Source organism: Eretmochelys imbricata, chromosome 27 (assembly GCF_965152235.1).
Source record: "Eretmochelys imbricata isolate rEreImb1 chromosome 27, rEreImb1.hap1, whole genome shotgun sequence".
Taxonomy (NCBI): domain Eukaryota; kingdom Metazoa; phylum Chordata; order Testudines; family Cheloniidae; genus Eretmochelys; species Eretmochelys imbricata.
Window position 1 is genome coordinate 1,148,217 of NC_135598.1, and position 14,024 is coordinate 1,162,240.

Consider the following 14,024-nt stretch of genomic DNA (forward strand, 5'->3'; position numbering starts at 1 on the left):
TCGGGGTCCCCTCCTGGCTAGCATGGGGGCACCACGCTCGAGCGTAATAAGCTTGGTGTTTTTTGGGAACTCGGGAGTTGTGGACTTTATGTGCCTCAGCCTAGATTCGAACTGTGTGTGACCTACCAGGTGTAATTCGTAGCATTTGTGTGCGTGTCCTACCAGGTGTAATTCATAACATAATGGATAACTTGGTGTTTAGCACAGGCCTTTGGACCTATGTGGTAAGATTCGCCTTATAGGCCTAAACAGCGCAGTTGAAATCAGCACCACCTTCTCTCCATTTTATTTTGCTTGTCACTGCTGTGTATCAAACAGTGATTTCGTTGTTTGGGTTGGATCATCTTCCTGTAACAAAGAGAATGGAAGTTGATTTTCTTTTTGTTCCCCCTAAGGTCGACCTGTGCTTAGAGTGTATTGAATGGGCCAAATCAGAGAAGAGGACTTTCCTACGCCAGGCTCTAGAGGTATGGGTGTGTGTGTGTGTGTGGGGGGGGGGGGGCGTCTTGTATTTTCCACTTGACTGTATTCAGTGTTTTGTAAATGCAGAGAGCTTTTTTTTATGTTCCCCAGATCTGCACAAGTGACAGGGCAACATGATGATGCTAAGATTTGTTGCACTTTTTGCGGCAACTTGGCCAGAGATTTTTCTTGGTGGGAGAGTATTTTCCCAATTGTGTTTAGATCCAGCAGAGCTTCCTGACAGCATTTGGAATTAGACAATACAAAGCAGAACACTAACATAGCCAATAAGTGCAAATTAATGAGAATACAAAGTTTCATTTTGCAAAATCAGTTACTTTTCTCTGACTTCCCTCTCAGCAATTCCGTTTCTCTTCTCCAGGCAAGGCTGGTGTCTTTGTACTTTGATACAAAGAGGTACCAAGAGGCATTGCAGCTAGGTAAGTTGCCACTTGGTGGCAATAGTTCACTGCTTCCAAATTAAAAATGAGGCTAATATGAGGAACGATGAGTTGCGTTATGTACGAGGACACTTTGACCAGCCTAGTAGGGACCCAAAGACTTTACATTCTCAGTGTTGTATCAAGTCTGCCATCTTAATAACTGGTCTCCTGTCTGTAATGCAGAACTGTCCCTAGTGGTCCCTAGTTTTTTCATATCTCACTTTGATCCAAGACTACTGTACTCTGGATCCAGACTGAACTATTATGCTTCCCGTCCGTTTTTTTTTTTTCTTTTTTCCTTAGAACCACAGAATGTGGGCATGAGCACCCTGAACTCTTCCAGGCACTGAATGCATGTCTGAAAAGCAGCATTACTTTGGGGAAGGAGGTGCTGTCCACAGTGATCTTGATTTGCTCCCACTGACAAAAGAGCGGTTTGGAGCAAATTACAAATGCTATTGTTCATGTCTCTTGTCAGGATCTCAGCTCCTGCGGGAGTTGAAAAAGATGGATGACAAGGCTCTGTTGGTTGAAGTGCAGCTATTAGAAAGCAAGACATACCATGCCCTGAGCAATCTGCCAAAAGCAAGAGCAGCTTTAACCTCTGCACGAACTACAGCCAATGCAATCTACTGCCCACCCAAACTGCAGGCAGCACTGGACATGCAGTCAGGTAAAGCCCTTCAAGAGAAAGGGAGGGTTGACCATCAGTGGACTGTGATATGGCTCCTCTGTCTGTAGTGACATTGTGGTACTTCATGTTACCACAATTGTAATGCTGTCAATGTGACCCAGTTTACAAACATTTGAGAGGTGCTCACAACTGATCTAGATAACTATTCCTCAGCCCTCTGATCTCCTCAGTTTGTTCATGGAGACTCATGCTTGCTTTCTTTCTTAACCCACTTTCGTTGCTGTGATGTTTTTGAGAGCGGCAACACTGTATACACATCAAACCCCAAAATGAATGGTTTAAAAATCATTAGATTTTAAAAATAAATTATGGGTTTTTTCTTTGCCTTCTGGCTCTCAAGCCTTCTGGGTGCACTTGGGTCATATTTTCAAGCTTTCCTCTGCAGCCATAACGGTCAGAAACTCTTTAAATGAAAGGTTAGAATTTCATGTACTCGATTTCAGGAGGTAGAACTTTAAGTAAAACACAGAATATCATGAGAGTCATAATAAAATCTCACAAGTTGGCAACAGTGAAAGCACTAGCTCTGCCGCTATTCAGGGAAAAGCAAACAGCCATTTGTTGCAGCTGTAAATTTTCCCTATTTCAATCTGGTGGTAAATTTATGCAGTAGTTCAGTTGCTCGCAATCTCTGTCTGACCAGGCAAAACTGATTAAGCGATCATTTTTACTAATGAGCTTGGGAAGATGCCTTTAACTTGCAGTTCCAGTGGTCCCATAACTTTTCTTACTTATGTCATTTGGAGAAGCTAGTACTGTAGACATTATCTGAACAGACAGAGGAGGTGCAACGTATGTTTCAGCACTTTATTGCTTTTATCTTGCTAGAGCCACAACTTTTGTGCGTGTTTTTCTGGGCTTGCTATCTATCTGTTTTGCTCTACTTGGAAGAGAGAATGAGGGTTTAGAGGACTTCAGGAATAAGTGAGTTTAAAGGGAAAGTATCCCTTGCAGTAAAGTGCAACATACAGCATTAAGCAGCCACACTTTCCATCTGCCTCCAGCTGAATGTAGAACTGAGTTTGACTTCTGCCTGTTTTTCACTCTCTCAACAGGCATTATCCATGCAGCAGAAGAAAAGGACTGGAAAACAGCCTACTCCTACTTTTATGAGGCATTTGAGGGATATGATTCAATTGACAGCCCAAAAGCCATCACTGCATTGAAATACATGTTGCTGTGCAAAATCATGCTCAACACGTAGGTGGCACGTAGGTTGTGGGACGAACACTTACATTGAAACAGGAATGGAATTGCCTATTCCAGTCTCACAGCTGACCACACTCGGCCAATGCTGTTTTTCTTTTTTTAAACTAATTCCATGCTTCTATTTCTTTAATATTAGAGCCTTGGTAATCTCATGTCTCCTGGGAATGCCCAGGTTCTTATTAGAAATTAAGTCCAAGACATTTTAGTTTTATAATGGAAAACTTGAGTGAGATGATTTTGTTCAGCACTTATGTGGAGGCATGTGAGAGTCAGGAAGGTTGTGGCTCAGCTGGAAAAGGTAACTGTTAATACCTGTATTTAGAACCACAGTGACACTTGTTTCCTTCCCTTCTCTCTCCAGCCCAGAGGATGTGCAGGCATTAGTGAGTGGGAAGCTTGCTCTGCGGTATGCAGGAAGACAGGTATAGAAAACTCTCTCAGCCTTTCAGTCTTCCTTCATTGTCTCTCTCCCTACTTCAGCTGAGGCCTGATCCTGTAATGGAAGCTGAGCACACTCAGCACATTGATGTAGCGTCTTGCAGGCTTGGGCCCAGCGCGTACAGCTGAATTGTGTCATGCTTTTGCTTGTGTTAGCTCACTTTGAAAGTCCCTCTGCATACAGAGATAGCTGAGCAGTTCTTGAGAGATCCAGAAGAGTGTAAGGTGAAGCCGAGCAACTAATATCTTAGAACAAACAGGATTTTTTATTAAAATGAAACCGCTTGCAATTTCCATGTAATTCTTTAAATATGGAGGCCCTTTCTTCAAAGCAAATGATCTCCAGGGCGCTGGCTTAGTCTTAAAATAACTAACCCATCCTTGGTACACAGGAGTGATCCTGCAGTAACAAACCAGCTCGTGCTTTTAATGAGGTGTAGGCTGAACCTGGGACTAAGCCAGGAAGTCCTAAAGACTGATCGAGGCTTAACCATTTACACCCTCTGTGGTCTTGATTAATCATATAACTGTTCTGGCTCAGTTTCTCCATCAAAGCACCAGGGATTATGAGGTCTAGCTAATAAGAGGATTGTGGTAAGCACTGATTATTGATAAGATAGAGTACCCATTTCAGGAAGGATGAGTGAACAGTGAATGAATGAATGGTGTCTTGTCTGTACCATATTTCTAAATAAACCCTGGTCTTTCCTACCCAGCTATTGTATTGGGCCGGTCTATGTTTCATTGCACACGATACTGCTGGATACTTGTATTTGTTGTTCCCTCTCTCTCTCCCCTCCTCCCCCAACAATCATGGTATCTGAGCACTTCAGATATTACTTCCCGACCTCACAGGGGGATGTTATTCCCATTTAATAGATGAGAAAATGAAGTGCCCAACACCGCGCACTAAGTTAGCGGCATGTGAGAACACAACCCCATGTCCCCTGACTCCCAACCAGTGCCCTAACCACTAGACCACACTGCCTCTCTAATGCATCTACGCTGCTTGAGTAATGCTGATTAACTTGAAAAGTAGTATATCCAGCTTTCCCACAGTATAAAGTATCCATTTGTTTGGGAGAGTCTGCTGAAATGTTCTCAGTTAAGTGGGATTGGGAGGGAGCAAAGCACATTGTTAATCATGATGGGGTGATTGGAAAGTCTGAATCCTTGCAATATGCCAGGCCTAGCAAATCTTTACCAGAGCCATTTTAGCTCTTTATTAGTACTGATCCTCAACTCTAACATGCCAGGTAATGTTTCAGTCCTTGTTTCTGTTTACAGTTCTCCTTCTCTACAGTTATTAGGAAGATTAGATACAAAATTCTCTTTCATGCAGGAAATGCTTCCTGTAATACAGCCCATGTCACTAGTACATCTAGTGACACCCCTCTTCCCCCCACCAACCTGAGACAGCGTAACTGAGGTGTGAAATGTGATTTTAATTGGCTAAAAATACCTAAATTTGCAGCTTCTGAAGGCAGTTCTGAAATGTGTACGTTGCAGAACTGCAACTGAAGTTACTCCCTACATTCAGCCTTGATAGGAACTGCATCCTTTTGCTGCAGCTCTCAAACATTACAGAACTCCAATTCTTTGTCAGCATGAAGCTGTTCTGATACTAGATGACCTGCAACTGTTGGGTTTTCTCCTTCCTTTGTGGTCAGCTGATGTTCTGTGTATATGGAATTAAACAGACATGAGACTTTGTTGCAAAGGAAACATTCCTTCTTTTTGTAGTTAAGAACTTTCTCTATGCTCCATTCAACTGGCATAGTATTTGGTGGTGTCCAGAAAAATGTTAACACTAGCTCCATTTTCTCTTTGCAGACAGAAGCTCTAAAGTGTGTGGCACAGGCCAGTAAGAATCGATCGCTGGCAGACTTTGAAAAGGTAAGTGAGCAGGAAGACTCCAGATGGGAAGAGGTTGCATTTTAAGTGTCCGGAGGACTGTGTGAAAAGGTGGAAGTTTTAGTGCTCATGATGGAGGCAAGCTATAGCAGAAAGAGTGTTCTTGTGGTATTTGCTTGAGTTCAAAAACTAATACCATTTTGACCATATCTGCTTTCCGTGAACAATTAAGTGGTCTAGTTCTTCTAGCACAGATTTGTGGGGAAAAAATGAAGCTGGAATATATGAATCTTTCACCTTTTACTGAAAGATCGTTTTAAATTGCTTAGTTGATTGATTGTAGCATTTGTGCTGTTCTGGCTCAATACCACATGATTTGCATAACAACACGAAGTTTGAAGCCTGAATACTCTTAACAAAGCATTTGCTATTAATATGAAAAGGGAGAAAATTTGGGAACACTTGAGAATTTTGCCACTACATGCATCCGACGAAGTAGGTATTCACCCACGAAAGCTTATGCTCCAATACGTCCGTTAGTCTATAAGGTGCCACAGGACGCTCTGCCACTTTTTGAGAATTTTGCGTTATTCAGAATTTACCAACAGAAGTGAAACTTGACAGATTATCACATTAGAGCAGAACAGAGCAAATTCCTATGCTGAGGGACAGAGCAGTGGCCCTGGTGCTCTGTAAACTTGTCCCCTTCTCCAGCCAAGAGAGGGTACATTTTAACTGTGATCTTCAGTACCCTGCTGCTATTCATGTAGTTGGCCTTTTTTGAGCAGGGAGCTACTAAATTATGGAAGATGGGAACTTGTGTTCACTGCAGATTAGGCTGAAGCCTATAGACTCAAGTCACTAGTACTCTAAAAATGCCACTTTTTACTCTTCAGGGATTCTGTGCAAAAAATTAAAAATTCTGTGCACAATGTTTTAAAACGCTACAAAATTTTGCATATTTTGTGTGTCAAAATAACACAATATAATCACACAACTTTTAATTATTTTGGTAATTTATTTCAAAATACCTGTCAGCAAGTATGTGAATAACAAAAAAAATTCAGGAAATGTGGGTTTTTGTGGCTTTTTGACAAATTCCTTAGTAGACATATTAGCACATCTATATGGCTCCACAGCAAGTGATAGGGACAGAATCTTGCATGCCCAACCCTGCCCTCCTAATCCAGGTGTGGGGCTGGCAGGCTCAGCCCAGCAGGATCCAGGTGTGGAGGTGCTCAGTGTGTGGGTATCCAGGTGTGGGGTGAGAAGGTTGTGTGGCGCAGTCTGGGTGTGGGTGGCTCTGTGGGGAGTCTGGATGTGGTGGTGGGTGGGGGAGCAGATTTGGATGCACAGGGCCTTATCGGAGGGTTCATTGTGGGGACTGGGACTCTGTGGGTGGGGGTGGGCAGGCAGTTCAAGTGAAGGTGGCTTGTGCTCAGCAGAGGGCTTTGGGTTGCGGGGCTGGGGAATGGGGCTCAGCATGGGTCTGGGCGCAGGGGACTGAGGAAGGATGTCCATGGGGTGGGATGGTCTGGGTGTAGCTGGTTGGGGCTCGGTGGGGTAGGTGTCCAGGTGTTGGGGGGGTTTGATGGGGTGGAGCTTGGCGGGGTGAGGGTTTGAATGCAAGGGGCTCAGCAGGGAGTGGTCTGGTTGTGAGAATGGGGGTTGGCAGGGAAGTCGGGGTCCAGATGCAGGGGCTGTGGCTCAGCGGGGGAGGTCTGGGTGTGGGGGTTTGGGCAGATCCCCCCACAGTGACTCTCCCCCTGCGGCTGGGGAGCGATGGGGGCAGGCAGCAGGGCTGCGGTACGGGTTTCCTGAAACTGGGGGAGGTTCCCGGGCGTGGGTTCCTTGTCCCCACCTGCCCAGCCGGCCGGGACTTGCAGCTGGAGCCCGGTGCACAGTAGGAGCCACCAGTCAAGGCATCCCCAGCTCCGGATGCACCATGAGAGGGACAGAGTATTGTTCGCACACCTGCCCTGCCCCCCTGAGGTGGTGGTTTACATCTCCCCGGCTGCTCCTGATGTCCTAACCAGATATTTTCTCTTTTTCCACCTCCCCCCCCCCGGCAACCCCCACTGCCTGGGTGGGATGCATGAATCAGTTTTTCTGCATGGAGAAAGTAAAATCTGCAGGGGGCATTAATTCTGCTCTTGCACAGTGGGGCAGAATTCCCCCAGGAATAAATTCTGTGGCTAGTATCCCCTTCCTTTCTTCACTCTCCTCACTCCTGCATAAAATATTCCTCCTTATAAGCCTGAAGAAATCCGCTGCCTGCTCAGATTTTCATTCGTTTGAAATGATTTCCCATTTGGATACTTCCATTGCTTTTTAAACATTTTTATCTGGACTGAAGCCTTTTAAAAGATTCTTCAGGAAGAAAACACAAGTTGAGGGGAGAAACCCTGTTATGCCAAACCTCTCAAAGAAGCGAACAAATGCATTTGCTTACCTAGGCCTCTGGGTCACATCGTTATAAAGAATGTGAAGAAAGATACTAATCAGCAAAATCATTCGGGTGAGGTGCTGGACACTGACCTTCTGGCTACGTAATACGTAGTAGCAGTTTAACATCTGATACCATGCTGGGGGCAAGGGAGGCTATAGTCTGCCCTGACAGGAGACCTGCTGGGCCAAGTCCAACTACCTGTCTTCACTACCATCTCCAAGCTTAATTATTTTTTCCCGGCATGTCTTCTGTAGGCTCTGACAGATTATAAGGTGGAGCTCAGGGACGACCCCATCATCAACACTCATTTGGCTAAACTCTATGATAACTTATTGGAACAAAATCTGATCCGAGTCATTGAACCCTTTTCCAGAGTACAGGTAAGTGTTTCTTTACTTCTGGCAGCTTCCTCTCCCCCGCCCCCCATCCTTGGCGTGTGAGCTTCTTAGACCTAAGCAGGAGGCTGGTAGGTGAAGTAATCTGCCGTGGTAGGGAGTGTTTTGACTCCCTCAAATAAGTTCTGCTGACCACTTGGTGGACTGGCACTTGAGTCCATAAGTCATCATCTTCAGCTCAAAATGACTGGCTGTCAAAGGGCTGATGGGGGAACCTCCAGAACTGTCAAAAGCATGCTCTTTCATTTTTTTCATTATGCTCTAGATAGGCATGTTTGTACCACGTTGATTGACAGTGCTTGGCTCTAAGGGGTCTTCCAAGGCAGGGGTGAGGCTGGACTAATACCAATCTTAAATCTGGACTGAAGCAGTGAAATGATGACTCAGCTGTTCAGTTTGTGGCCTGTCCACCTTTAATTAGAATTTTATTATGGTCCAAATTCTAAATGAGATGAAGCAAAGGAAGCCATCTGGGGTAGATGGCTGGAATATTGAGTTGTCATGTAGAAAGAACCCATACCTTCTTGTTCGGTAGTAAAGGCAAAACTAAAGCTTGACTTCCCGTATCTGTATTGGTTTTTCCTCTCCCTTTATAGATGGAACACATATCCAGCCTCATCAAGCTCTCAAAGGTAAGAACATTGCTAGAAATCTGTGGGTTGGTTTAGTAAAGAGGGCAAAGAAACCAAGGAGTCAGATGACCACCATGAAATAACTCCGTGCATTGAATCTCCAGGTGTGGGCAGCTCCACAAGTAGAGCAGATGCCACTGTTGGCAAATCCCTCCTGTGACGGTTGCACTCACCTCTCTTAATTTTCTCCTGGTGCCCCTTGTAGGCTGCCGACCTCACTCGAACTCAGCCCACCGGCCACGTCACACACAGTCGGTAGGCATGAGTGAACCCCTTCTGGGGTAACAGAGGTCCAGCAAGGACTGTCATTGTGCCCTTGGTAGTGTCTTCAGCCCTGTCTCTGGGCTCGGTTCTCGGGCTCTTCTGGGCTAACTTTAAGTTCTTCTGTGCTCTGTTATAGAGCACTGCCCCAGGACTTTCTTCCTGGAGACTTTGTCTTCACTGATTCTCACTGCCCCAGCTGTCCAGCCAGGTCATCTCTCAAGTTCAGTCCCCTTGGGGGGGCATAACAAAGAGCTCACCAGACAGTCTGCCTTTGTCAGAGCCCTGAGCCCTTTCAATTCCAGCCCTTTGCTTGGGCTTCTGAATGAGCCGTATCTCCTTCTCAGGGCTTAGGCCACTTCCCCAGTGGCCGGTGGGGGAACCTGGGCCCACCCACTACTCCGGTCCCAACCCAGGGACCCTATAGGTATCGGCCATCTACTGCTTCCTTCACTTGGTTGCTGCTATGTTCCCTGGTTCCCTTCCCACCTGGCCTCTTCACCTCTGTCCGTTACCTTAGGGCTAGAATCCTCAGGTCCTCCTGCTCCCAGGTTCAACTAATGCAGCCCATCAAGCTCCCATTGGCCAGAGTGGAACATCCTTCCTTGCACCTTTGGCCCCAGCCAGGAACTGACTTGCTCAGGCCCTGCAGCTGCATTTATCTGAGACTTCTGGGCTCTAGTTGGCTGCCAGGGGCCTCAAAGGGCCTGGTTCACCCTGTCACACACCCCCTTGAGGGCAAGGGTTCATGTAAGATGCTTGCAGTGTACGTTTTGCTTAGGGAGAGATGGGCTTCCCTACAAAACCCTCCTCCTGTCCCCAGGTCCTGCCCCTGCTACTTCCACCACTTGCTAACTCTTCTACATTTGAAGAGTCTGAAGGAGCCTCCCTATAAAGTGCTGTAGAGTTTTCCATGCTCAGTAACCACCTCACTGAATCCGTCTTAGTCCTTTTTAATCCAGGTGGGCAGCAAATGGCAGTCCAGGATATAACAGTCATGAAACAGCTGGGACAAAGCCTTCTAGAAAGGTCCTTGACTTGACTTGAAAAGCTCTTAAAAGGTAGTGGGCCAAACTAGTTGCTCCCTTGGCTGGAGTTTCACCAGGGATGAACTTGGCACAGTGACTGTACAGACCCCCACTCTATCAACTTCCCGCAGTGCATAAAGGAGACTTTCAGCTGGTGTAAGTCTTAATAAAAATACTCCTCTTGCTCTCAGGAGCACCCAGAAATGTCCTTGCCCCAAACTGTCAGAGAGGCTCTAAACCCAGAGCTGCCATGTCGGGTGATGGAGGGTATCTTACTCGTGGCCATATGGTTGCTTCCACTATACAACCTCATTTCCAAATGGTGCGCTCTCTAACTCAGCCCTTGGGCGCTAGCATACGCTGGGAGCACAAACATTCCTTAATTGTGAGTTTTACCAACATAGAGAGTGGAGAACAAAGGCCTGACTCCCAGTGGGCCACTTGGTAGTTGTAGCAGGTCATCAAAGACTGAGGCATGGTGAAGCTTAGTTAACTAGATGCTTGCTGAGTCAAGCAGGAATGCTCCAAATCCCCTGCTGATTCCAGTATGTATGAAATGAAGGTTGTACTGTATTTCATGACGTGAAAAGACAACAGGTCACTTGAGAACTCTGATCGTTAAAAGCTGGTTCCTGGTCATGGCTGCTCTGACATCCTGCTTTGCCTAAAACTGACTGTAATTGCAAGCTAGTCTGTATGTGAGATCTGGCTTGCAAAGATATTCAATTACAAGTGCTGAAATGTTGCTTGGAAGCAGCTATCTTTATATCCTGTCGGGTCTGTGGGTTGAGGGTGGTAAAATTCAGTGCTCTGCGGTTTGCTTCAAGAGATTATTTCAATTTCAGGCTGATGTGGAAAGGAAACTGTCACAAATGATCCTGGACAAGAAATTTCATGGTGAGTCTCTGCACCCTGTTGGATCTTTCCCCACCTTTCACTCCATTTTCAGATGAACAAGTGAAAGAAGCTTGTGCACGTTCTCCTCTTAACTGCTGTCTCTCCAAGTCTTAAGCACATGCCCTGGAGTGTTGTCACTCTAACTCCAGATGATGCTGACAGGCCTAGAAAGCAAATAGAGGTACACGGGAAAATACTGAAAGGATTATGGGCTGTACCCTGGAGGACCTGAGCATTTGCTATTTTGGGAGCTATGGCTGTTCAGCCTCTCTCTGACCCCACCTTCCTCTGACTTACCTTGTGACACCAACTGACCAATGGGAGCTTCCACTGGTGCCCTGCATGCTCAGTAACGGCTTCCACTTGAAACCAGAACTTCTTTGCCAGCTCCTAGCAAAGAGCTGAGGGTCATGCTTCCATCCACCTCATGCTGGAGGACTAGTGTCTAGTACAGGGGTGGGCAAACTTTTTGGCCTGAGGGCCACATCTGGGTGGGGAAATTGCATTCAGGGCCAAGAATGTAGGGCTGGGGCAGGAGGTTGGGGTGCAGAAGGGACTGCAGGGTGTGGGAGGGGGTGTGGTGTGCAGGAAGGGGCTCAGGGCAAGGGGCTGGGGTGCAGGAAGGGGCTCAGGGCAAGGGGCTGGGGTGCAGGAGGTTGGGCTGCAGGAGGGTTGCAGAGTGTGGGATGGGGCTCAGGGCAGGGAGTTGAGGGCTCAGGCTAGGGTGTCAGGGTGCAGGAGAGGTTTGGGGTGCGGGCTCCAGAAGTCCCTGTGGCTCCTTCGGGAGGGGGAGCAGAGGGTTCCATGCGCTGCTGTCGCCTGCAGGCACCACCCCCAGCAGCTTCCATTGGCCGGGAATGGGGAATTGTGGCCAGTGGGAGCTTTGGGGGGAGGGCAGCACGTGAAGCCCTCTGGTAAGCAGCTGTGCTCTCCTTTCCTGAGTGCCCAGCACAGAAATCCAGTCCTCCTAGCTTAGCTGGGCAGAATGAACATGAGAGAGGTCAGTGGGACAATCATGTTGATTAGAGAATGATTAAAGCATTGCAGAGACCCAATACAAAAGGGGTAGAAAATACCTTTTATTGGTAATGGGATCAAGAAAATGAAAGGTAAATCTCCCAGCTGCTGGACTCGCCATCAGAGAATCCCACCCACTATACAGATGATTGGAGATGGGTTGGAGATCCCCCTGAGTAAGATTCCCCCCACCCCCCTTTTTGAAGGGTGTTCTCGCACAAAGCGGGTTTCCAAAGTGCTGCCTTCTGGCGCCCCTGTTCCACATCCCCTGCAGTGTTGGTTGCAAAGAGCATGTTAGCCAGGTGCTGGGGTTGTACTGGTAAGCCCGGGTCAGAGGAAGTCCTGACACCTTTCCTCCATACGTGCTGTGATAGACTTACTGTTCTCTCAAGCATGTGCCTAGCTAAAACGCAGGAAACCATTTTTATAAATAAAATGTTTCCACCAAAGCACTTGTTTTGTGTTGTAGAAACACGCCTCAAACCCTAAAACCACCCTTCTCTAATATGTGGCTCTAGGGGTGAGAGAGATGCTAGGGGAGCAGTGGTCACAGACCCCCCTGGAGGAGCAAGGGCCAGATGTTTAATGTAGGGAGATGGCTAGATAAATGTCAACGGAAATGAATTCCACATGACCAGCACAGCAAAGGCACAAGGTCCGACCTGGAACTCGATGGCTGGATCTGACAGAAGAAGGCCCTCGGAAGTCTGTCTAGCTCACATATGCACTGCTGGGTAACCAGAGCTTTGTGTTTGTAGGGATCCTCGACCAAGGGGAGGGAGTCCTGATTATCTTTGATGAGCCACCAGTAGACAAAACGTACGAAGCTGCCCTTGAGACTATTCAGAATATGAGTAAAGTAGTGGATTCGCTCTACAACAAAGCCAAGAAGCTAACATAGGTGAGTGGGTTTGAGGAGCTGAAGCACACGACTGCTTGGGTCCATTTCTTTTGGCTCCCAAGCCTAGGTACAGCATGTGCCTATGCTTCTCGCTTCCTTCCCCTTGATTGACAGCGCCTCTTTTCTCTTGCAGAGTTGACTTTGGTAGCTGTCATTTGGAGAGTGTGTGTGACAGGAGAGTGAAACCTTTGGGAAAATGCTCGGAGACTTTTTTCTTTGTTCTACTTTTCGCTCGGAAAGTTTTTAAACGTCCTCATCCGGTGCATCTTGTATTCCATACGATGCGTGTTCCAGTTTCCATGTAACGTTTACTGGCCAAACTTTGTATCGGGGGGGAAATATTGTTTAAAAAAAGAGGGATCCTAAATAAAAGGAAAAAGGCTTACACTACCTAAACATGTGCTTTCCACTTCCTGAGGGATGGCAGAGAGAGTAAAGCAGGGGCAAGGTTTTATCCTCGGTAGCTACCCAGCTGCCGAGGAAACAGTTCCATTTCTTCCCTCTACTCTGAAATTGGAGACTTACTGACAGTGTATAAGAAGCCACATTTTATTCCATTTGTACTGAACCAAAAAACCCTTATGTACAGACTGCTGGTTTATTTTTAAATCTTAACTAACCCCTTTAATACCCCCCCAAAGCAACTCCATATTGACTCCCAGAAGCCCACACATAGGGAACCCACGTCAGAATTGCCACTGTGCTAGATCAGCTCAAAGGGTAGAAGTAACGGCGGCAACTGGCTAGATTGTGAGGCCAGTTTCTGGCAAAGGGAACAGCACAGGGCTCCCCAGGAGGCCTGTATTGCATGCTGGTGTTTTGAAATAGACTAGACTCTAAATGTTTTAAACCCCCCGCACCCCACATTGTTGGGAAAAACAAGTGAGCAGGTGTTAGCTCTAAGTGTTCACCTCCCTGTGAGAGCCAAACGACCAAGTGGGAAGGCAGCCTGTTAGCATAGGCACTGATCGGATTGTTATTATTCACCTCTGCTGTTTGGTATATTTCCTTAAACATCCGATGTAAGACAAATCGGCCCCTCTGGAATGAGCTTGTGTAGCACTCGCTAGTTACTGTTTCAAAGTGATATACATGGGAGGTGGAGCACTGTGTATTCCAGCATGTTTCATTTTATGGTGAGATTACTAGCAAGGTTTTAATGCAATTTGGGCAGTGTAAGCTTCTGTATCTCTGTCGTGCTGATCTTTATTTTCCTTCCCCTCTGTCTCCCTTTCTCTCTCCTTCTCCATGTTTTCTTACTAAATTTATATTTTATAAAAGGATTCTGTTTTATCAAGAGATTTTTGCCTTCACACTAAATCTTAGACTGGCAGATTTTTTTTC

General features: G+C 46.5%; 1 protein-coding gene across 1 annotated transcript in view; it reads left to right on the forward strand.

Moving 5' to 3' along the window:
• PSMD11 (proteasome 26S subunit, non-ATPase 11) overlaps positions 1 to 13,070 on the forward strand; it is a 28,427-nt gene extending 15,357 nt beyond the window's left edge. Inside the window, exons 4-14 of the mRNA XM_077806088.1 lie at positions 396 to 467; positions 845 to 902; positions 1,384 to 1,578; positions 2,655 to 2,799; positions 3,170 to 3,230; positions 5,080 to 5,142; positions 7,804 to 7,929; positions 8,541 to 8,576; positions 10,711 to 10,762; positions 12,538 to 12,680; positions 12,814 to 13,070. Of these exons, the coding sequence (XP_077662214.1) occupies positions 396 to 467; positions 845 to 902; positions 1,384 to 1,578; positions 2,655 to 2,799; positions 3,170 to 3,230; positions 5,080 to 5,142; positions 7,804 to 7,929; positions 8,541 to 8,576; positions 10,711 to 10,762; positions 12,538 to 12,680 (951 nt within the window). The 3' untranslated portion in view covers positions 12,814 to 13,070. The remainder of the gene's footprint in view (positions 1 to 395; positions 468 to 844; positions 903 to 1,383; positions 1,579 to 2,654; positions 2,800 to 3,169; positions 3,231 to 5,079; positions 5,143 to 7,803; positions 7,930 to 8,540; positions 8,577 to 10,710; positions 10,763 to 12,537; positions 12,681 to 12,813) is intronic.
• The last annotated feature ends 954 nt before the right edge of the window (positions 13,071 to 14,024 follow it).